This window comes from Ambystoma mexicanum, chromosome 8 (genome assembly GCF_040938575.1).
Source record: "Ambystoma mexicanum isolate Mex_15411 chromosome 8, UKY_AmexF1_1, whole genome shotgun sequence".
NCBI lineage: Eukaryota > Metazoa > Chordata > Amphibia > Caudata > Ambystomatidae > Ambystoma > Ambystoma mexicanum.
The window spans coordinates 1,194,031,310-1,194,055,761 of NC_090929.1; the positions used below are offsets into that span (position 1 = coordinate 1,194,031,310).

A 24,452-nucleotide genomic window follows, 5' to 3' on the forward strand; every position below is an offset into this window, starting at 1 on the left:
TACGCAGAGTGCACATTTTTAATTCTGAGTGCAGGCTCAAGCAGTGTCGTTCTCGGCGCGCAGCCTTTGCAGGATAAATGGCCACTTTTCCATGATTCGGGCCCTCAGTCTCTAGCTTTTTCTTCCACGCAATATGCTAGAGCAGGGGCTTGGCCTCTCCTCTGTGCTGGCGCCCATGCTAGTAAGAGAGTGCAGTGACTTGAGCACTTGCCAGGGTCAGACTGGGACAAAAGGTAGGCTCTATCACAAAAAAGGTGGCCCAGACCCACAAATCGCAGTTTGCTACTTTCCTGGGGTGAGATATTAGGAACAATTGCAACAAATGTTGCCTTTAAAAAACCTGAGCCCATGCAACAGGAGAAAGCTCCCAGCTTGCACCATGCACTCATTGATAAAACTGTCCTATATTGCCCCACAAAACCTCCCTACGCTCGCCTGTCAGACAGCCTCTGTGGGCATTTCCCTAAGGCCCTATAAGCCAAGCCGAGCCTGTCACTTAATGCAACAATTTGTGACTGCTCTAAAGGTCAAGGGTGGAATCCCAGGGGCGGGGGTGGGGGGTGCGATGATGACTTTCTTCCTTCGAGGGATGAAACGAGCATTACTAAGTTTGGGTATAGACACTTCTGTTATTTTGTAACACTCCAAAAACAATATTACTGAGGTGCCCATCTGAAACCAGGTCATTACTAATATTCAGATACTTATTCCCAGACAACAGGAAGAGGGCCATATATATGAGATTCCGCCTAAACTTGTTTAGAACTAAAGATCGAACAAAGAACTGGGCTGGAAAGGATAAGTCCAATATTGTTTGCAGATTTTGTAAAGTTTGCAATGAAACGCTTAAACACCTCATCTTATTCTGCCCCTTCTTTAGACCTCTAAGAGCTAAACATCTTGGACAATTGATAAATGAATACCCACTGAGGGACGTCGAAGAATGGTGGCAGCTGATGTTTATGGGCTCAAATACAAAACTGACAAGGGTGTTAACCCTTTTTTTGCATGAGATTGAAAGGAGTCTTGAGATATCTGATATCGATGTATAAGGATACTAGGGCAGTGTCCAACATGGCTTAGTTTTCACACGAAGCATACCAACCACTCTCCGACAAGGCGCCTTTGGTACAATAGACTAGAATCCTGGCAAATGAATGGAATTCAATCTCATGCTTATGCTTATGCTTTGATTTGTAACGAGTATGGAGTAATTTTTATGTGTTTTTTTAAAGGTTTGTATAAACCAATAAAAAAAAAATATTCAGATACAGAGGCTAAATTCAAAATTACGATCTAGTTACTCCCGAAGATTCGAAATGGAATCATGTTGCAGACATATAAAGCTTTGAAGACGTGACCAAGATGGTATGACACAGGCTCTGGGCTAATAGGAAGAGAGGTGTGCAGGAGTGGTGTGCTAAGTGCAAAAGGGAACACTGGATCCCTGAGGGGTACTGGGCAGACCCTGGCAGATACTCTCCCTTCACTTTGGGGATTTACAGAAAGTGACCCCCTGTTGAGCCTATCATATCGCTCAAACCAGACCTCAACCTCTGCTGAAGGCACCACCAATAGAGCATTGCCAGTGCTTATTTTGTAAGCAAAAAAACATTATATTAAAAAAAGACAGTCACAAGGGGGCAGGGCCCAAATATTTCCTTCCACACGGAGGGGCTGTTCCCCCGTCTACTGTTGACACAACCCACTGTGGCTCCATACAGTGTCACATGGCTGCTCCATATGGTGCCAACATATTTGGGGTTAAAGCACCAACTCCGACTGGTTCATTGAGGGTGAAATCAACATAACATAATAGGTGTGTCTTGAAATTAAATAAATGTTTAATGTTTTCTTTAAAACACATCATCATTAACATTTTGCTGCAATCCTATCAGTGTCAAGTGGAGCATGTTTCCATCTAACCAAAGGAAAAAAGAGCAAAAAAGCTTTCCTCCTTTGGTAAATTAATGGACACATGTAGGCAAAATCATTACTGAACTGATGAGTTGCCTGTCAAACACTGCAGCAAGATCGTCTTGCATAGGTTGGTACTCATGACTGGCTATTCCGTTCGATATGGATCTTGTCACAGACTTTGCCCCTGTGTTGGGGCTGTTGGCTGGTGATTGTCCTGTTGTTAGCAACCCACTCTGCTGGTTATTACACTAGAGAATTTGCAGCAATGTCATGCAGGCTGAGTGGAGCAGTGTGTGGACATGGCCAGCATCAGTGCCCAGGATTGTCACCTTGCAGCTCATTTGTTTTCATGGAAATTGATAAATTGTCTTGCCCTGACAACCTGGGTCATCAAAATGAACCAGCCCAGGATGCAGAGACCCTGGCCAGTGCACACAGTGTTTGATACCTATGTTACTGTGACTGACGGAAAGTTAAAATAGAAACATTGCCAACACACCACAACATAATCAGGTTACATGTGATATTAACGCAAGAATAAATAAAGAATGCATTTTTAACTAACCTAAAACAACGAAAAAATATTGCATTTTGTATTTTTATTATTTGGAGTGTCGGGCTCAAGCCCCCGTTTTCCTATGCTTAAAATCCCACCCCAATACCTCCCCACCCATTTTAACCACTTACCCCACCACCAAATAGGTTATTTTGTATTCAATATTTTTTCCTTGTTTTAGTTTTCATTAAAATTGCATTCGTTCTTTTTTATTTGTTTAAATCCCTGCATACCCATAATCAAGCTGGGCTTAACCATAAGTGCTGGGGATCAGAAATAAGTGCCAGTGCTGAGCCCTGGCAAGCTCCCCCCCCCCCCGCAACAAATGATGCACTCAATTGCGTGCCGGAGGATGAAAGGCTCAAGGTACGCAAGGATCTGTCACCGTAAAGGGGTAGAGACCCATTACCAAAGATCACTAAAACCAGGGTAAAGGACAGAAAAACAAAGGCCACGCAAGCAAAGATCACCAGTACACACCACATGAGCAACCATTGCACGTACAGATGAACAGGCTAGATAAGCAAAGAGCACGCATACAGCATTACTCATATGATTTGATAGGTTATTTATAACAGGCTTAATACCCAGAGGTTTTAAAGCGTGGACCGGGGGATCAAACCTGTGTTGCTCCGTGTCGTCTTGCTTTCAAGGCGGACACGTTGCTGCTGAGCTATCCTCCCTAGATGAGAAACTATTGCACGTAGAGATACCGAACAGGCGACCAATATTCCCCCAGACAAGAATCCAGACCTCACGAGCAAAGATAACTATTATACGGGTAAAAGCCAACTGAGCACTGGTCACACAGACAGGAATGCTGGCCACCAGAGCAAAGATAGCCTTTGCAGGGGTAAAGACCACACATGGAGAATTGCAGTCTACCTAGCAAACATAGCCAATACTGTGTGCATGCCAGATAATCACAAATCACCCACAAAAGAAGACCGTGCACATAAGCAAACATCACCCATACAGGAGGGCCAACCACTTGAGCAAAGATTACCACTAGAGGGTTAAAGGTCACACGCGGAGGAATTCAGTCCATCTAATCAAACATAACCATCACAGGGGTGCATGCCAGATGAGCACAGTACACCCAGAAAGGAATCCAGTCTACGTAAGCATAGATGACCCATACGGGAGTGCTGCTGGCCACTTCAACAAATATAACCATAACAGGGGTACAGGCCAGATCACACTTGATCACTCTTAAATAATGAGATGAGATGGGAAACGATCCTCCTTAAAGGGGCACAGGCCACATAAGCATGGGTGGCCTGTATGGGGATCCAGGTCAGAGGAACAGCAGCCAGCCCCGGGGAGTACAAGACTGATGACTAACAATAACCCTAGGCAGAGTTACAGGTGAAACGCACACACATGTCAACATGGATCACCCATACAGCAGAAGTGGTCAGATCAGAAGGGATTGTACATATAGCAGTGCTGGCCAGATCAGAGGGGCTAGCGCATATAGCAGTGCTGGCCAGATCAGAGGGGATAGCGCATATAGCAGTGCTGGCCAGATCAGAGGGGATTGTACATATAGCAGTGCTGGCCAGATCAGAATGGATAGCGCATATAGCAGCGCTGGCCAGATCAGAGGGGATAGTGCATATAGCAGTGCTGGCCAGATCAGAGGGGCTAGCACATATAGCAGTGCTGGCCAGATCAGAGGGGATAGCGCATATAGCAGTGCTGGCCAGATCAGAGGGGATTGTACATATAGCAGTGCTGGCCAGATCAGAATGGATAGCGCATATAGCAGTGCTGGCCAGATCAGAGGGGCTAGCGCATATAGCAGTGCTGGCCAGATCAGAGGGGATAGCGCATATAGCAGTGCTGGCCAGATCAGAGGGGATTGTACATATAGCAGTGCTGGCCAGATCAGAATGGATAGCGCATATAGCAGTGCTGGCCAGATCAGAGGGGATAGCGCATATAGCAGTGCTGGCCAGATCAGAATGGATAGCGCATATAGCAGTGCTGGCCAGATCAGAGGGGATAGCACATATAGCAGTGCTGGCCAGATCAGAATGGATAGGGCATATAGCAGTGCTGGCCAGATCAGATGGGATAGCACATATAGCAGTGCTGGCCAGATCAGAATGGATAGCGCATATAGCAGTGCTGGCCAGATCAGATGGGATAGCACATATAGCAGTGCTGGCCAGATCAGAAGGGATTGTACATATAGCAGTGCTGGCCAGATCAGAATGGATAGCGCATATAGCAGTGCTGGCCAGATCAGATGGGATAGCACATATAACAGTGCTGGCCAGATCAGACTGGATTGTACATGTCGCAGTGCTGGCAAGATCAGAAGGGATAGCGCACATAGCTGTGCTGGCCAGATCAGAAGGGATTGTACATACAGCAGTGCTGGCAAGATCAGAAGGGTTTGTACATATAGCAGTGCTGGCAAGATCAGAAGGGTTTGTACATATAGCAGTGCTGGCAAGATAAGATGGGATAACGCATATAGCAGTGCTGGCCATATCAGATGGGATATCGCATCTAGCAGTGCTGGCCAGATCAGATGGGATAGCACATATTGCAGTGCTGGACAGATCAGACGAGATTGTATATATAGCAGTGCTGTCCAGATCAGATGGGATAGTGCATATAGCAGTGCTGGCCAGATCAGATGGGATTGTACATATAGCAGTGCTGGCCAGATCAGATGGGATAGCGCATTTTGCAGTGCTGGCCAGATCAGATGGGATAGCGCATATAGCAGTGCTGGCCAGATCAGATGGGATAGCGCATTTTGCAGTGCTGGCCAGATAAGAAGGGATAGCGCATATAGCAGTGCTGGCCAGATCAGATGGGATAGCGCATTTTGCAGTGCTGGCCAGATAAGAAGGGATAGCGCATATAGCAGTGCTGGCCAGATCAGATGGGATAGCGCATTTTGCAGTGCTGGGCAGATCAGACGAGATTGTACATATAGCAGTACTGGCCAGAACGATGGGATAGCGCATATAGCAGTGCTGGCCAGATCAGATGGGATAGCGCATATTGCAGTGCTGGCCAGATGAGAAGGCATTGCACACACAGCACTGCTGGTCAGATCAGAAGGAATTGCCCATGGAGCAGTGCTGGATCGGTAGGCAGTGCTCACCCCTGCAGCAGTGAATGTCAGGTCCACAGGATTCTCTTGTGATGTTTATAGACCAGAGTGCCGGAATGTCCTCTCCTTAGCTGCTGGCCTGGTCAGCAGCTACGGCCTTGGCAATGGTAGATTCAGAGAGTGTACTCATAACTGCTGAATCCATATGCATGCATTAGTAATGGCCGAAACCCAAACCCTCACCCATAATGATAGGCTCACAACTTGTTTCAAGTGTTGGCAATAAAAGGCCGTAGGATTTTATTGTACAGATATGGGTTATGGCAATAACAATATCACATATCATGATGGTATCATACTTTTGGGCACCGGGTCCTGAGGTTACCCCCTCGGACCCGTGCCGCCTTCTTGTGTCCCACGACTTGTTGTGGGCACCGTACAATGCCTTATACTTCTTTTTGTTCTTCTCCCCTTTTTGTAGGTTGGGTGGGTTCTGTGGTAAAGAAGCAAGAAGATTTGGAAGACACTGAGTGAACAGTGAACCTCCTGTTTGCTTGGGTCCCCGTTCAGGGTCCACAAACAGATTGTGTTTACTCTGAGCATGCTGCTCTCATTTATATGACCCAGGGAGGCCCTGGGTCTTTGTTGTGTATGTGGTGGGGGCTGCTGTTGTCGCAGACCCCGGCCGGATAGCCGACTGTCTGACCCCCTGGTGGGGGCAGATCTTTGAACCTGGGCCCTGCCTGATGGTTGTTTCCTTATGGCGCTTAGCACCTTGCTGTTTGGAGGAAGGGTGCGATGACTGTTCGCACCTTAACCTTCCGTGGATTTTGTGCTGCCGAGACTGCGTGTCTCCGTAGCTGGGGGGAAGGAGAGGAGCAGGTGCGGGGGGTTGGGGCTGCCCCTCTCCCAGCTGCCGATGGTAGCAGCAGTTACCCTGCCTCGCTTGTGGGATGCCCATGCAGCATTGCCCATAACTGCTGAACCCATATGCATGCATTAGTAATGGCCGAAACCCAAACCCTCACCCATAATGATAGGCTCACAAATTGTTTCAAGTGTTAGCAATAAAAGGCTGTAGAATTTTATTGTACAGATATGGGTTATGACAATAACAATATCACATATCATGATGGTATCATACTTTTGGGCACCAGGTCCTGAGGTTACCCCCTCGAACCCGGGCCGCCACACACGGGCAGGTTCCCGGCTGACCGTGTTCCCCCAAGAGTATGCCCTAGAGACAGCCCCTGTGAGCAAGAGTTGTATTGATTTCCCGAAAGAAATGCTCCATGCCCTGGCTAGACAGATGGGTGCCATCATGGAGAAAAGGTCTGGGTTGCCTAGTGTAATGGCTGGGTGTTTTATGAAACCCAGTCCTCTTGTCATACAGAATCTCTCTATCGTCCCATTCAGTTTTCTTCTGGATATGTCTATAGATTTGTAGCAGTTGGCACCTAACCATTTGTTTCTTGGTAAGATAGGCTGAGAAGTATATTTCCGTCCCCCTCCAGTTGTCCGAGATGCCGGCTATGGAGGAGCAGATTACTTCGCATAGGATGCGTCTAGCTGTGTTAACTAGATTGTTGCCCCCTAGATGGATGATCAGGAATTCTGGGGGGTCCCTGTATGCCACGAGTTCTGCTAGTATTTCGTGGACGTCAGCCCAGCGTAGGCCTCTGTATCCCCACCATGAAGTAATGGTGTTTCTGAAAGGTGGCCCTTCTTTGGTCTCTTCTGCCCATCTGCCTGTCCTGAAAACGAATGAGTGGCCAACTATCCATGCTGATCGTAGTGTGGTCCTCGATTCGCCTGTTGTTTCTGTGGTGGTGGGAGGTGGGAGGTGGGGAAAAGAAAGAAAATGTTTAGGGCGGAAGGCTATATCAATTTTGGTCTGATATATCTTTTATAACAGTCTGACTTCCATCCCCCTATGTTTTTTAGTAGTTGGGGTGCTAAACCTCCTTGCCATGCTGCAGTGGCGGCACCTATCCTGAATGAATGAGTGCTGAATTGTTTGGGATCCCACCCTGCTCTGCTGATTGCTTTTATCAGCACTCCTTGGTAGCGGCTTGGTAGCGGCTTAGGGCCGATGCATCCTTGTGGATTAAAAAACTCCCCCCTACTTTGGGTCGTTGCGCGTAATAGAGGTTGGTGATGCAAACCGGGCAGTTTGTTGCCTCATCGATGCAATAAATATTGATGGTTCTTTTTGCACCCGTTTTTGACTGTTGCATTTCTATGTTAACACTCTCCTGCCTCACCCTGATTTCCATGACACCCAGGCCGTTTGTGGCCTTGGTGCTGGAAGCGATGAGTTCTCCTACCCGGAAAGCCCCGAAATAGGCTAGGAAAAAAGCTGTTTTAAATAACATTATCTCGTATGGGTGCCAACATATGGCTTCTAAATGGCTTGCTATCTGCACCAGTTTGCTGAAATCAAGGGGTCGGCGGGTGTCCACTTGCGGACCCTCTATTCTGCCCCATCCCTTCGTTGCGTAAGAGATGAGGGCGTTCTGGGTGGGGTCTGAATCGCCCCATATTTTCGTAAAGTATGAAATTGCCACCAGGTGTCTTTTTGCCCAATCCCTTTTGAAACCTTGTTCCCGGGCCATTTTAAAAATACTTCTATATCTTTAATCATTATAAGTTCTACGTGGTTTACACCTGTGGCCTTAAATACTGTATTGTGCTGCAGTGGTGCTTGCCACCGCCCTCTCTGCCATCTCTGTTAGGAAGCCTGTGAGGTTGTTGGCACCCGTTGTTGTTGTGCCTGATTTCTGTTGGGCATCCTGGCCTGGGCTCTCTGGCGCTGGCGTTGATGCCAATGTGTTGCTGGCACCCCTTTTAGAGGTGCCTGCTTTGTGTTGGTCATCCCGGCCTGCACTCTCTGGTGCTGGCGTTGATGCCAATGTGTTGTTTCCACCCGTTTTAGAGGTGCCTGCTTTGTATTGGTCATCCCGGCCTGCACTCTCTGGTGCTGGCGTTGATGCCAATGTGTTGTTAGCACCTGTTTTTGAGGTGCCTGCTTTGTATTGGTCATCCCGGCCTGCACTCTCTGGTGCTGGCGTTGATGCCAATGTGTTGTTGGCACCCGTTTTAGAAGTGCCTGGTTTTCGTTGGGCATCCCGGCCTGTGCTCTTTGGCGTTGATGCCGTTATTCTTGTCTTCCCATTATTGCCCAGCATTCTGCTGGTATTGGCATCATCTGTTCTTGGGCGTGCGGCGCTAGCTCTCGGTATCTTGTCCATTGGAAACGAGATAAGGCATCAGCAATGTTATTATCTGCCCCTGAAATGTGCTTGGCTTTGAGTACAACGTTCATTTGTAGTGTGACTGTTGTAATGGCGCGTAATACTTTTAGTACTAGAGGGCATTTCGTAGACCTTCTGTTTATGGAGCCCACTACCGCCATGTTATCGCACCAGATCAAAAGTTCCGTATTCGCTAGTCGCCTGCCCCAGATGTGTACTGTTAGCCAGATGGGGAATATTTCTAGCAGGGTGATGTTTCCTGTCCACCCTGCTGCTTGCCATGAGTTGGGCCAGTGTCCTGCCACCCATTCAGAGTCTAGTATGGCTCCAAACCCCTTGCTCCCAGCTGCGTCGGTGTATAGGACCCTGTTTGGCTGGGTATTTAAAGGCGTTCGCCAAAGTAAAGACCCGTTGAAATCTCTGAGGAATTTTCCCCATGTTTCCAGGTCCTGTTTCACCTCTCTGCCTAGCCGGATATGCAAGTGTGGTTTGGTGAGTGATTTGATTTTGAACTCCAGGCTTCTGGAAAATATCCTCCCTTGAGGTATTATTTTGGATGCGAAATTGAGGCTGCCTGCTAAGGATTGTATTTCCTTTACAGTCCCCTTTTCTCTCATTTTCAGGTTTTCTATTTTAGCCAGGAGTTCTGATATTTTTGTTTTGGGGATTCTGCAGAGCCCCTTTGCTGAGTCTATTTCGATGCCCAGAAAAACTATGTTTGTGTCTGGTTTGGTGTTTTTTTTCCTTCGCTAGGGGAATTCCCCACTGCGCGGCCATGTGCTCCAGTTTTGCTAAAGCCTGGCCGCATTCCTCGGAATTTGGTGGCCCTATGACCATGAAATCGTCTAGGTAATGACCTATTTTTGTCCCTGGTCTCTGCTTTAGGAAAGCCCATTGAAAAAAGGAGCTGAATTGCTCAAATAGTGCACAGGATACTGCGCACCCCATGGGGAGGCATCTATCTACGTAGAAATTGTTGTTAAAAGTGAAACCTAGCCACTGCTGAGACTCTGGGTGGACAGGCAAGAGTCTAAAAGCAGATTTGATGTCCAGTTTAGCCATCAAGGTGTTACTGCCGCACTCTTGTATGAGCCTTAACGCTTGTTGGAAATGCGTGTAAGATACAGCGGATTCTGTGTGTGGGATGCCATTGTTTAAAGACTGGCCTTTTGGGTAGGATAGGTGGTGAATTTGTCTCATTTTTCCGGGTTCTTTTTTGGGGACCAGTCCTAGTGGAGATATTAAATAGTCCTGTAGGGGCATGGTGTCCCAGGGACCTGCTACCCTGCCCAGTTGCAGTTCTCTCTTGATTTTGGTTTCTACTATCTGGGGGTTGTCCCTGGCTGACTTTAGGTTCATCGGGATGTGTTGTGACCCAGTGCCCTTAAATGGGATGAAAAACCCTTTGGTGAAACCCTGCGATATTATCCTGCTGGTTTCCTTGTCGGGGTAGCTGTTTAGGGCGTCCCTGAAATTGCCCGGGTTGATGGGCGTTAGTCCTGGTTCTAAAACTGGGATATCATTCTTTCTTGGCTGGTAGTCTGGTGCAGTTGCTTGCTGCATGGTCGCCGTTACAGTTTGTGCAGGCGTGTTTGTACCAGCATTCTTTGCCCCATGTACACTGTTTTTTCTCAAAATTTCTGCATGGGATGTTGGATTTGACAGCCTGCTGTTTGTTCTGTCTGTGGGCATTATTTTTCGCCGCCCAAGACTGGTTCCTCCGAAAGGGCTGCTCCCCTTTTTTGGATTTATCATTGTCATGGGATTTGCTTACTTGTGAATTTTTGCTACTTTTGGAAGAAGAATGTATGGTATCTTCTTCCTGGGGGGGTTCGGCATTGAGGCTCTATAAATCGTTCTGGACTTCATCCCACTCAATGGCCGGCCTTTCTGACATGCTCCTCCTAAATCTGATGTCGTATGCAAGCCATGTCTTCCCCCTCTGTGTTACTTTTACTTCCCTTATTTTATCAACGTATGCCCAGATCTTCCTACCATCCATGGGGAATGTTTCTTCATATATTGTTGCTAAGATGGCAAAAGCCTGTAACCAGTTGTCCCAGTTTTGTTCGACCTGGGCGTTTCTGGCAATAGCTTTTTCTTCTATTTTCTTGGGGTCTCTGAAAGCGTCTTTTCCTTTGCGCTGTGCGTCTATTAAGGAAAAGATTTCTATAAATTCTTTGGCCCATATGGCTTCTTTGATTGTGGTATCAATGTTCCATGCCAGGCATCTTTTGTATCTATTTAATATCTCTGTTTGGAAAGATTTCATTTTTTGTTCTAATTGTGCATTACAGATTGTTACAATGTCAGTTGTATTGCTGCCGGGTGCCCCTGTCGCGCCCGTGTTGTCTGTGCCCGGCGTTGTCCATGCTTTTAGGGCACCTGTTGGGTCAGTTGCTGGAGTTGTGGAAGCTGTTGTATTTATAGCTGTGGGCGCTATTGGCAACTGCTCTACTTGTTGTGGCGGGATTGCTATCGGTAGTGTTATGGGTGGGTTGACAACCGTTATAGTAGGTTCTATTGTGATGGAGGGGTTCGAGGCCCCAGGTTCCCTTGTGGGCGGCGTCTGTTTCCCCCTTATTTCTACCATTAGTTGCTGTAATTCCGCTATATTCTCGCATAATTTTGACAATTTTTTGGTACCTTTTCTGGCGTCTTCGGATATTTTTCTCCTTTTTAATGGTGCAGAAACCTCCTCCTGGCTGGGTGGGCTGGTAATTCCTTCCCTGGGTAGGCCGTACATGTTTTCTCTAACCCATGCCCATCCTTAGTGCTCTGCCGCTTCAGTGGCTGCTAGCAATTGTGGTGATTTGGGCTTCTGCGCCGGTGTTGGGGGTGCCCGTGTTTTCCGTTTGGGCCCCATGTTTTTCTATGCCTGCTATAGGAAAAAAGAAAAAGGGTTTTTATCACGGAGTTAAACGGATGTTATCGGCAAGTTCTTTGCGCCTGTTCTATTTGTTGCCCTTGCTGGGTAACTGTTGACTGGTGTCTTCTTGCCCGGGTTTCAGAAAATTGGGCAGCCCCCAGGCTTGATTTACTGGATTTAAATAATTGGTTTTGCTGTGAGGTCGCCCTGCAACATTACAGAAACTATTTTAAATCTGCAGTCTTTGGGCCCGCCGAGCTTGGAACTGTGTTCGTCAGCTCTGCGTGGCTGTCAAACAAAGACGAGCTCCCAAGCTGGTTTGTGACACTGCCCAGTTTAAAATTGGCTTGTGTTATCCTGCCCCGTCTGCCTTATAACGCGGGGGTTCCGGTCCACTGTAATAAAATGTATCTCTTTTGGACATAAATGTCTATTTTTCCTCCCTTGTAGCCGGAGTGCGGTGGCTCACCTGTAAAGTGTTGAATCGGAAGCCGTCCGCGCCGTGCTGTTCGAGTGCCACTTCTCCTTCGTTCGCACTGGTTTTTGGGGATGATTCCGCAGCATGCATCTTTGTTTGTTGTGTATTGGACACGCTCGCTGCTCGAAAATGTTGAAGTTGACAGCGTCCGCGCTGGCCATTCGGTTGCCGCTTCTTCCTTCGTTAAAGCTGCATTGCAATTGCTTTGAACAGTACAATGTTCAGGAAGGAAAAAGACACTGCGATGTACAGCGAACTTCAAGAATTGCTAAAGAAGCAAGAAGATTTGGAAGACACTGAGTAAACAGTGAACCTCCTGTTTGCTTGGGTCCCCGTTCAGGGTCCACAAACAGATTGTGTTTACTCTGAGCATGCTGCTCTCATTTATAGGACCCAGGGAGGCCCTGGGTCTTTGTTGTGTATTTGGTGGGGGCTGCTGTTGTCGCAGCCCCCGGCCGGATAGCCGACTGTCTGACCCCCTGGTGGGGGCAGATCTTGGAACCTGTGCCCTGCCTGATGGTTGTTTCCTTATGGCACTTAGCACCTTGCTGTTTGGAGGAAGGGTGCGATGACTGTTCGCACCTTACCCTTCTGTGGCTTTTGTGCTGCCGAGACTGTGTGTCTCCGTAGCTGGGGGGAAGGAGAGGAGCAGGCGCGGGGGGTTGGGGCTGCCCCTCTCCCAGCTGCCGATGGTAACAGCAGTTACCCTGCCTCGCTTGTGGGATGCCCATGCAGCATTGCCCATTCTGATCGGTGCACTGAGACACACTGCCTTTGTTGCGCTTGCGATCAGAGGTGCCAATTTTCTGCCGCTGGTGGTTACAGGCCGGTGGGCAGCTATTGGTGTGCCGAGGAACACGTGCGCTCTCCCGCCGGCGGAGCCATGATTGAACTCTGGCCGTTCAAGAGGCACTGGCATACGCAGTCCCCCCTTCTATCCCCTGAGCGGTGGAACACTCTCATGGACTGAACCAAAACACTATTTCTGGGAAGCACATCGACGCACTCTACCTGGAACACCCTAAAAAGTAATTCATAGAAATCAAAAACACGTCACAAAGAAGATAGGGGCAGATTCATACCAAAAGGCTGCAGTTAAAAAAAAAAAAAAACAAGTGAGATTCACGATTTAAAGTAACTATGTTATGTTATGTTATGTTACATAAACTTGTACAGCGCACGAACACCCAAGGCAATTTGGCGCTAAAGATACCAACAGAATGAAAGAGGCCGCAAATAGAAAGAACTAGAACAGATAGGTTTTTAACAGACGCCTAAGCTAGAGATGGTTTTCCATACCCCTAAGAGTCGGTGGTAGGGAGTTCCACATCCTAGCTGTGGCAAAGTAGAAAGAGTGGCCACCAAATCTGGCCAGGCAAAACCGGGATGAGTTCTGGGAGCGCGGGGCACGAGCGGGCCAATAAGGAGGAAACTTGTCCCGGAGCTCCTCCACGCCCACGCCATAGAACACCTGGTGCACAACACTGCGCGACTTGAATGAGATGCGCCTGGATACGGTCAGCCAGTGCTGTGAACAGAGCACAGTGGAGATATGGGCCCCATAAGGAGTGGCAGTAGCCACCGAGCGGCCTGGTTCTGAAGAAGACGAAGGCCCCCAGTAAAGTAGAGCGGTTGAGCTAGAAAAAGGGAGTTAAAGTAGTCGATGCGGCTCAAAACAAGAGCCGCAACGACCGGCGCCCGAAGATGTGGCGGAAGAAAAGGCAGGACATTTTGCAGGATTCGTAACTGAAGGTGGACGGTCTGACAGACTCCACTAACCTGAGCCTAGTTAGATAGAGAAGAGGAGAACTTGATCCCGAGATTTTTCACCACAGAAACAGGTGTGGGTAACGGGCCCAAATCCAGAGGCCAGAATGAGGAAGTCCAGAAGTGAGACAGAGAAGAGGGCCCAGCAGAAGAACCAACCACCAACTATGATTTTAATGTACTGCCTTAATGGGCAACTCTAGGTACTTTCTTCACTTCATGAAATTTCCCCAATATATGTCTTGGATCGGCCCATCTATTGGCTCTTTGGGGAACGGCCCCTGTTTGTACCCATTCCATTGATTGCGACCCATTACATTGATTCCACTGTACGTGTAGCATCGCTTCTTGCGCTGCAAACAGCCCCTTGTGGCTGCTGATTATGTTATTACTTTCACATAATTGGTCGGATGGTTCCTTATCCCTTTATTGCCCTGTTTCTGAAGAGATGTTAATTGCCACACATTTCTTGCTGAGATGGCAAGACATTTGGTCTTGCACGTGACTCGTGCATTTCCATGCGTATGATTCTCCTGAACATTTGCCCCAGACTCCATTCATGTCACTCCTGTGCAACAGAGAGCATGCCCCACATGTGACCTCATGAGCATGCCTCATAAACAGTGACCCAGCACCCTACCGAGTCCGCATTATGAAGTCTGTTGTTGGTGCCTGTGTAACCAAAGCATGCAGTTGTTGATATGCACATCAGTCTGAAATGTTATCTGTAATGCATGACGTGTCCCACATCACTCTAGAAACCCAGTCCGTGCAGGTCTACACTCTTAGACAGTCCTCGTGCTATGAGGCAACACCAATGAGAACTTCACAAACCACTAGTAATAGTATTAGTAACAGGCGCACACTTAGTGTGCGTGCTGTCAAAGTGGTTCTGCTTCTACCGATTGCCCACGTTGTCTCCCAATGTGTGGCATGGGAGAAATGCTTGCACGGACCCTCTTCTCATCATACTGATGCTTACAGGGAATCAGGTAGAGAGTAGATCGGTGTAACATGAACAGAAAGAACAGTGACCAGATCACCATATCTGTAGCACTGCTCATCACAATTAAGTTTTGCAAACTATTGCTGGCAGTAGGTCAAATAAGGATACAAAGCAAGGTTAAGGGACTGTTACTCTGATCTTTGCATACAGATCAACCAGAAGCCTGAGGTCTAGGAATGACATACGCCTTGAACTCAAACGTTATTCGAAAATTAAATATAGTGGATCCACATTTTCAAGCATCTCAATGAAACTCTGGAACTCCACCCACCCACCAAGAGAATACACACAACACATTAGGCTCAGCAACATGGAGCTCTGCAGATGTTTTGCACTACAAATCCCATGATCCCCCACCATTAACTATGCTAGCTAGGACTGATAGGAGTTGTAGTCCAAAACATTAGGCGAGCAAAGGTTGCAGACCCTTGCAATTGATCAATAACTGACCTTCAAGAAAGCAGACAGAAACATGGCTGTTCAATAGGCCAAGCTAACTCACAAGCAATGGGCCATTGTCAATAAGAGACCAAACATAGCTGACCACGGCCCATTGGGTTTCAGTAACCAAACAAGCGACCTGCGTGACTGCGACTTAACCAGATGACGTGAGGATTGCACTCTCTTTCCCACTAGCCATACTAAAACCCTCCATACCCCTGCAAACATACCACATGAAAACCAACTATGCCACACACATACAACGCCTATAACACCCCCATACTGACACCAAACAGCAGCACTCCACGCCTCCTCCAATAGCTCACACAATTTCAACATGGCTAATACATCCTTACAATATAGTTCAACTCTGTTATGTACTTTGGTAATCAGTTCTTTGCAATAACCTTGTCAGTTGCGATGGCTAGCGTGCATGAGAATGTCTGCTTTCATTTATCTCAGTTCCTGAACTAATATGGGCTATGCCTAGGACCATCACTAACAAAACTGAGCATCATATCACTCGCCGGACGCAAGGCTTCATTTGGTGGCAATCGCAGATAGTCCTCCAATGACATCTTGTAATTGAAAAACACTTTTGGATGTAGAACTGCAGCCTTGACCTCTCAGGTTGCCATTGTGTTGGCTGGTGTGTATGTTGAGCATGTCACCCATCACTGTGGTACAAAAAGCAATGGGCATAGCACCCAAACAGGGTACCTCTGATTCGATAATAGAGCATTTAGAAGATGGGCACTACGTATGTTGCAGACTGATCTAGCCCATTTCCTCGCATGCCCATTTGTTTTCTTTTTTTAACGCATTTCCTCGCAAATATAGATGGGGGTTGGGTTTAGGTATTTAATTATGGAGTGGGATGTGCAGAGGTTGCATTTCTGTTGCGAGGAAATGTGTAAAAAAAACATTGCGGACAAATAAGCCTTCAGCAAATTTTCTCGAGCAAACATCATAGAACCATTACAAACTACCTGGATGGTAGCAGCTAAAGAGACCATGGCAGAGCGCTGCCTAGGCAGGGAAGGTGGTAAGTTGGTGGCCGGGAGCATAGCTCAGGTGCCTCGAGTTTATAATGGAAGCACGACAACAGCAGAGCAACACAAGTTCGAATCCCGGTCCTGTTCTCAGAGAGTAGACTCCGGTGTTAGGCGCGTTATAAAAGATGAAAGCATGAATTATCAATGCTGGCTGGCTATCAGACAGGCACACATAAGGATTTGCCGTTCACACCCTTCTACTTGATCCTTGGATGAGAGGTGTTATGATATGATAGGTTATTTATAACACGCTTAATACCCCACGGTTTCTAAGCGCGGACCTGGGGATCGAACCTGTGTTGCTCTGTGTCACCTTGCTTCCAAGGCAAGCAGCACGTTGCACCTTTGCTATCCTCCCGAAACTCCTCATATATTTTTATTGTGGGTTAGGCATAACAAGCAAATCAATATTAAGAAACAGCACACGTGTAATGTTTATTGCCTGTAAGGCGCAGCAATAAACCCACGGGACCACTGCTATAAAACATAAAATCAATATACCAAGAACGAGAGAAGATATTTAAAAACTCAACGATGCGTTACTTTGAGACATTTTAGAGACTGCGCCCTCCACTAAAATGGCTGCTACAGTCAATACCCTAGTAACATTTTAAATAACTGGCACTGCTTTCCCTCAGCTCAATTGGGCTCATACACTGGCCTGGTGTACGACTAACCCCCACATCACTCCCGCCCACCCCGGTTTCTGTGCTAAGTGAATCTTGACTGATTTGTGTGAAGCAACTAGTCTAGAATTATGTGTTTAAAGGTTGTACCATGAAATGTGCTGGCAAGGGATAGAACAAAGTGGTAGAAGTGACCAAAAACTCTACAAGAGGCGGCAGCATTGTCCCCTGAAGGTTATCTCTGCCACTGTGACTGATCACATACAAGACCCCAACACACATCCTCGCACGTAGGCAGCTCACACTCCCTCTGTTCATCTTCGAGCATATTTGGGAAGTGACAACTTTATTGTTGGGTTTAGGAAGGTGAATGGACCAGTGGGTCGCCACTGCCTAAATGGCTGCAAAACTGTGTCCCCTGCGCTGATTTCTATGACTCACTAAAAGAAAACAGTGAACGGACTGAACCTGTAATTCTATAGGAGCAGCCCACCTTCAAAGATTATGAGGTCTAAAAAACAGAAAGGTCAACATATCAAACACATAGCCTATTCCTATGGCACCCTGCAATATCCATATAGAAGCATGCAAATCATGACCTAGGATGCTATAATAGTGATATCACTACTCCCCTTGAAGAGGAAAATAACATTGCTGTAATAAATTATTACAGTTGGGTGATGCCTTCCTAAGGCCTGCTGCTTCAGCCAGCACAGAACAGAAATCAAGCTACCGGTGGATGACTTAATTCAGGACTGGCTCAAGGTGCGCTCAGGGTGCGCGGCCGCCCAAGGGCGCCCCCAGCGCAGCAAATAAAGTTAAGTAAACTTAACTTAAGTCTACATGACACTGCGCTGGAGGTTACTTAAGTATCGGTCTGCCCCTGCACCTATTAAAGAATGACGTTGCGCCCTTTACAAGAACAGCAGGGGGGCTCCGTTCAGCCGAACAACAGAACAGAGCCCCCAGCAGTTCTGTATTTGTTGCCGCGATTAGGTGATTAGTGATGGACCAATACACATCTGGTAGCCCCTTGACTCAGACCGTCCCTGAGATGCAGTGCTGTCAGAATGTTGGGGAGGGTGCAGCGGGGTGCACAAATCTCACACAGGGCACTGGCAGACCTGGGGCCGGCACAGACTTAATTAAAGCGATGACTAGCTTTTCAGATTCCTTTCTACTAATATATCTTTACGTTTACAGCCATTATTGGATAATTAACTGTTTATGATAGTATGTTTATTGTGTCCACTGGTGGAGTTTAACCCGGAAGAGCAAGACTCCATCTGTATGTTATCACTTACTTTAAACTGCAAAACAAAGTTTACATGCACTGTTTTAAACTGCTTAAACTTTGTTATTTCTGCACAATCTACATATTAGTGCTTTTTTGTCCCCCGAACAGATTGTACTTCGATTATATGTATCTAATACCCATAGGTTTCTAAGCAAGGACACGGGTATTAAACCTGTGTTGCTCCGCATCTTGCTTACAAGACGAGTGCGTTGCCCCAGATCTATCCTATGGCAAGTTACCTTGGATTACCTTATGAAGGAGTTTGGTCTTTAGCCCTTTGTTCTCGTTCCTCTCTTTGGTCACACAACTCTTCTGTGACTTGCAGCAGGCTTACAATGTATAGAAGGGGGTACTTCATCCCAAATTGTATGCATATCACACGTCATTCAGTGCATGTCCTGTGACATGCCTAATATCTAGTAGTACAACAGCCTCCACGACAGTACACACTGAAGAGGCCTTTCAGAGGCACTGTGCACTCAGCAGGATATATATATAAGCAATTGCAAGAAGCACACCAACAATCTAATGGAGAAAAAACCTCTATCGCCTGGATGAAAGGTACAAGCAAACAAATTCCATCTGGTCAGACTTATTAGGTATGTTGCCAGACACCTCTAAATGTAGCTCTGGCATTTTCTGACCATATTTTCGGAGAGAACAACTGAACCAGCCCATTCCAGGAAATTGAACCGTCAGCATGCGTCATTACGAGGACCGCAGTCCGGTAAGAATGCCAGTAGTACAGGCACCAGCAATTTTAGCGGATGGAAGAAACCTGATTTTGCTTATGGGGACTCTAATCTACCAGCAGGCCTGACCTGCCGGTTGATCAGGCCCCTACCGGCAAAGAAATGCCGGAATCACCAGCACTACCGGTGCCGATCATTCTGGTATTCCCATCCCATGGAATCCTATTTGACTCCATAGAATGGGAATTTACCGCCGTCTCTGCTGCCTGGAATATCCCGGTAATACCGGGATGTCAGGCGGTGGAGACAGTAGGGGAAGTTTTCCGGTATCTTTGCTGAAATTACCACAGGGATACCAGGGAACTTGTAATGAGCCCCAATTGTCCTGAGGATGTAGGTATCCTGCACCCTTGTAAATTCTGAAGCAACCCTTGTGCGTGCATGTAATAATCGTTATTTATTAACAAAAGCAAAAACTGTTCTCCACTCAAGTGCATTTCAAACAAAAATGTAATTTGAACCGGCATTTCAATGTGAGACAGGACCCCGACATATTGAGACCTGTGCAGCACGCCCCCATTACAAGTGGTCTTAGTGGAGCACACCCCGGGTCCATTTATGGAACACGCGTTTGCTCATTTGCATGCAGCCAGAGTATGTTTTTGGCCTACTCTCACATATCATAGCAAACAGGAGTATGCACTGCAATGTTCATCGCAGTGTGCAGTGTCTCAACCTTGCACTGACCGTTAAGATGAGTGCCAGTGTCCAGTCAGGAGGCATGACTTGAACTAACAGCTGAGAACGTGAAACTCATCACTAGTATAACTTGGTTTAGCCCTAGTGCTGCTGGCACAGGGTACCACCTACAAACCCAGAATAGCGTGGCAGCAAGCAGGCACCTGGAAAATACCTGTAAGCAGAACACCGGAGGGACTGAATGAAAATAGGCTGGGGAGCGGGTAAGAACTGGCAAACACCTTGGAAAGAGCGGCAAAAAATAACAGAACACCTGGGGAGGAAGAAGCGGAAAACAGAACCACAAACTAAGGTGCACACAGTGTCAGAAAACACCAGGAACAGAGCTGAAACCTGGACATAAGCCAAAGACACTTGGGGTAAAGCTGCAAACACATCTGTAAACAGAACACTCAGAAGGCAGCATTAAACAGAAACGCACAGAGCTGTAAAACTGAAAACACCTGGAACTCAGCTGAAAACTTACCAGGAAATCAAGCTGAGCACTAAAGAGTAGCGGACCAAAAAATATCTGAAACAAAGCTGCAACCAGTACAGAAGCAAGAAAACATCTGGAACACAGCTGCAACCAGTACAGAAGCCAGAAAACATCTGGAACACAGCTGCAACTCGTACAGATGCCAGAAATCGTCTGGAACAGAGCTGCAACCGGTACAGAAGCCAGAAAACATCTGGAACACAGCTGCAGCCCGTACAGAAGCCAGAAAACACCTGAAACAAAGCTGCAACCAGGGCAGAAACCAGAAAACATCTGGAACACGCTGCAATCAGTACAGAAGGCATAACACATCTGAAACAAAGCTGCAACCACTACAGAAGCTATAAAACATCTGGCACAAAGCTGCAACCAGTACAGAAGCCAGAAAACGTCTGGAACACATCTGCAATCAGTACAGAAACCAGAACACAGCTGGTACACAGCTGCACACCACAAACTGAGCGGAAACGGAACCAAACCAGGGGACACAGCTATACAAAGAAGCACACACTGCTGTAACCAAAAAAAAGTGTTAAGCAAACCTGCAACCAGAACACAAACCAGAAAACACCTGGACCAGATCTGCACACAGAAGAGGACCACAATCTGATCCGTAAATGGAACGCAACATGCAAAACCCCGAAACAAAGCTGAAAGCAGGCCAGGTAAAAAAAAAAAAAAACAGGACACCGCTTGAACTGGACAGGCCTCCCCTTCTGGGTCTATTCAATGTGTATTAGACTTCCCAGGGGCATGGTTCGGGGATGGAGAGCGGGCCCTGATTCTGTTCTATCCCTGCTCTATGGACTCTGGAGTAGAAGCTGACCCGGCATACCTGAACCAGAAAATAGCCAAATGGGTCAGAACCAGAAACGAGCAGAACTGGGGCATCAACGTGTTGCCTGACTTCGGGCTAACAGTGGGCGGGCAACATGCATCGGACTTCAACATTTTAGCAGATAGCCCTGCTGGTGTGATGCAAGCTCTTCCTCGAGTACATGGTACGTGCGAAGGCTCTCATTGGGTGCAACCAACTTGCCACAATAGAAAGGTCGAAACCAAAAGAGAGGCATTGGGGGCTAAACTGAGATCGCCCTCAACAGACTGGGATGAGGTGAGTGCGCGGCGGGCACGCACCTCCTGCATCCCTCGGGCATGCCTCTGCCACCAGCACTCATTCATCGCATCACTCGCAATAAGCGGCGGAAAGTTGGCCAGTCGAAGGCTTTCTGTTAGCTTTTTAGTTAGGGGCGACGCCGTTCATTCAAACACTCCTGGCCTCAGGAGGGCCTCGGGCCGCAGCACTGTATAAAGCTCGCCTACCGTCTTGTTCTCGGACATGGTGGACGGAGGATGCGGTGCTGCGCGCGGAGAGGGCTGGGGGTGCGACAGTGCTGCTCTCTGTCGCTAGGACCGGGGAGGAGGGCGGTATAAAAGGGCTCTGGACTAGACACGTCGCAGATACTTGGACCGGCCCCCTGCCCAGCTCCCCGCCCCTCTCCCCCGGCCCGTCCCGCCGGCACTCCAGCAGAGAGTTCGCCGGAGTTGCGCTGGTCACAGCGGGCAGGAAAGGGGCAGGGCGGCGTGGAGACTGGGCGGCGCCTCTAATGCTCCGCCTGGCCGCGGTCTGCGCCCCTGAGTTTTCCACCTCTTGCGCCCACACCCCTTCATGCGCCCGTCCTCCCGCGGTCCCTGTCAGCCGTGCGTTCCTCCCCTGCTGTTCTACCTGCGGCCCGGCGTCTACCTGCCCGATCTCCCCACCACCGGCTGATCTGCATGAGGCACCCGTGATCAGAGTGCCCCCCCCTACCAAATGATCCAGTGCCGCTCCCACCACAGCCTGACCTACTGCACGCAATCCCCCCGCCTCCCCAGCAGAGTACATGACTCGCAGCCTTTGCTCCACTGGTCCCTACCCCTCTGTTTGCACACTTCCATGACCTGCCGCTGGCACACTTGGCAACACCCACATGAGCGTCGCTCATTTACTATACAAGTTACAGACAAGTCGCAGAGATGATTGAGAGGATGGACCCGGAATGACATGGCGACCTTTGTGCCAGCACTCCGTCCCACCCCAACCCCCGCAGGAAGTTCTCACATTGGCCCACTTTTTAATAAGTCGTGTTCCCGGCTGCTCAATGACTCTGCCTCATTTCTGAGGATTTGAAGGGATGCTGCATGATATTGGACGTTGTTGATGTAGGGTGACCAGACGTCCCAGTTTTGCGGGGACAGTGCCGGAATTTAGTGCCCTGTGCCCCTTTCTCAAGATTATGTTTCCATTGGAAACTGCAGTGATCCCGTTTGTTTGCAGTAGGTCTTCATAGCTTGGAGGCAGGAATGCTCAATATCACACAGAAGGCATGCTGCATTTTACAACTTAAGATGGTGTTAGTTTGTGATAAATGAATTATAATATGTGTTTATTTGAACAGTAACACTTAAACCACCTTCTCCATTTGCCTGGGCTCCCGCATGATTTCCCTGCCGAGAATCGCACTGCACGCTTCTTTCCCGCGGGCTGCTCGGCCCAGACTGCCGAGAGTCTGGGAAGCCAAACGCGTTTGCACCGCTCGGACCCCCTCGCCGAACCTTCTGCTGGCCCCTACTCGACCCCATTGCTAACAGCAGTAGTACTAATAGTAGCTGGTACTCGGCACTAGGCGTGGCTATAAGGGTGGTGGTATTCACCTCAGTACTGGTAGTTTATATTGCTATTGACATTCATGCTCATAATAGTACTGCAGATAGTAGTACAAGTATTACTAGCATTATTGCTTATCATACTTCTAGTAGCAGCAGTAATATTAGTTACATAATGCTTCTGCTGAAATCAATTTAAAAATGATAGCACAATATTAGTAGTAATAATAAGAATATGTATCGTGCTATTTCCCAGGAAACCGGTTTCTGAAGGCTTGCCAGTGATATTTCTTATTGCCATTATTGGCACCCACATTAAGTGACCTGTGAGGGTTTAAAAGAGTGGACCGGGGTAGCCAGCCCGCGATGCACAGCATTGTCCCATTCCAGGCATCTGATGGTTGCGGCCTTACGCTATCCTCCCAGCTAGGCCTGTCCTACTAGAGGTACTCGCAGTCGCAAGCAGGAGATCGGGCAGCACTAGTGCTGATGGTAGTTGCAATCCTAGAAGAAGTGCTATTCTAGTAGCAGGATAATACTGGAGTAATGTTAATAGTAGTAGCAGTAACCACAGTAGCAGTAGTAGTAATATGCATGTTAGTGATAGTCCCAACACTAGTAGCAATACCGTGGCTGCAATCATAGGTGAATGCTAATAGTGGGATAATTCTGGCAGTATCACTAGTAGTATTAGTACTTTTAACAGTAATAGGTCCACTACTACTGGTTTCAGTGGCACAACAAATACCTTTTAGATTTGTGTAGTATTGCTGGCAGTAGTAATAGTTATAGCAGTGGAAGTGGTACTACGACTAGTAGCATTAAAGCTAGTGGCCGTTTTGGCAATATTAGCAGTGTAATAAAATAAATAGTAGTACTACCCCTAATTGAAACATAAAGCTAGTTTTAGATGTAGTGGCAACAGTAGTAGTAGTTCTAATGCTAGTAGAACTAGAGGCAGTGGGTGTAATAGTGCTATAATCCAAGCAGCAGTAGTAGCTACTATAATAGAATTAATGCTAGGAGTACTAATACAACTATTAGCAAAATGCCAGTATCATCAGTACTGGCAATAGTAGAAAATGCTAATGGTGCTAACAGTTAGCAGAAGTAAGGATACAAGGTCTGTAATTTTAGCAGCAATACAATGCTGATAGGAGTACTATAACTTTAGCAGTAGTTGTAGTAGTATCATGCTAGTAATATTGGTATTAGCATTAGTACTATCACTAATGGTAAAGGAAGCTATTCTAGCTTTCTGTTAACAACCTCTTTGTTGATTAACCAACGCACCTAACATGAAAACTATTTATGTACCTGGAGTGTTTGTAACGGGCTGGACATATTGACTCTGATTCATTGAATTATTTGCGTGTAAAACGGGGATTTGGGTGCCATTCTGCCTGCAAATCCCTGTTTGATGAATGGGGATTTGCAGGCAGAATGGCACGCACATCCCTGTTTTACACGCAAATAATTTCATGAATCAGGGCTTAAACCTTCCAGATCCCCCTGAGCTGGTGTGGATCCTC

At 47.5% G+C, this 24,452-nt stretch overlaps 1 protein-coding gene across 2 annotated transcripts in view; it reads right to left on the reverse strand.

Moving 5' to 3' along the window:
* The window catches only part of PAPSS2 (3'-phosphoadenosine 5'-phosphosulfate synthase 2), a 321,644-nt gene extending 299,890 nt beyond the window's left edge, over positions 1-21,754 (reverse strand). For both annotated transcript variants that reach the window (XM_069611292.1, XM_069611291.1), the window contains exon 1: positions 21,598-21,754. In XM_069611292.1, coding sequence (XP_069467393.1) covers positions 21,598-21,615 — 18 coding nt within the window. In that variant the 5' untranslated portion in view covers positions 21,616-21,754. The remainder of the gene's footprint in view (positions 1-21,597) is intronic.
* Between the last annotated feature and the right edge of the window lie 2,698 nt (positions 21,755-24,452).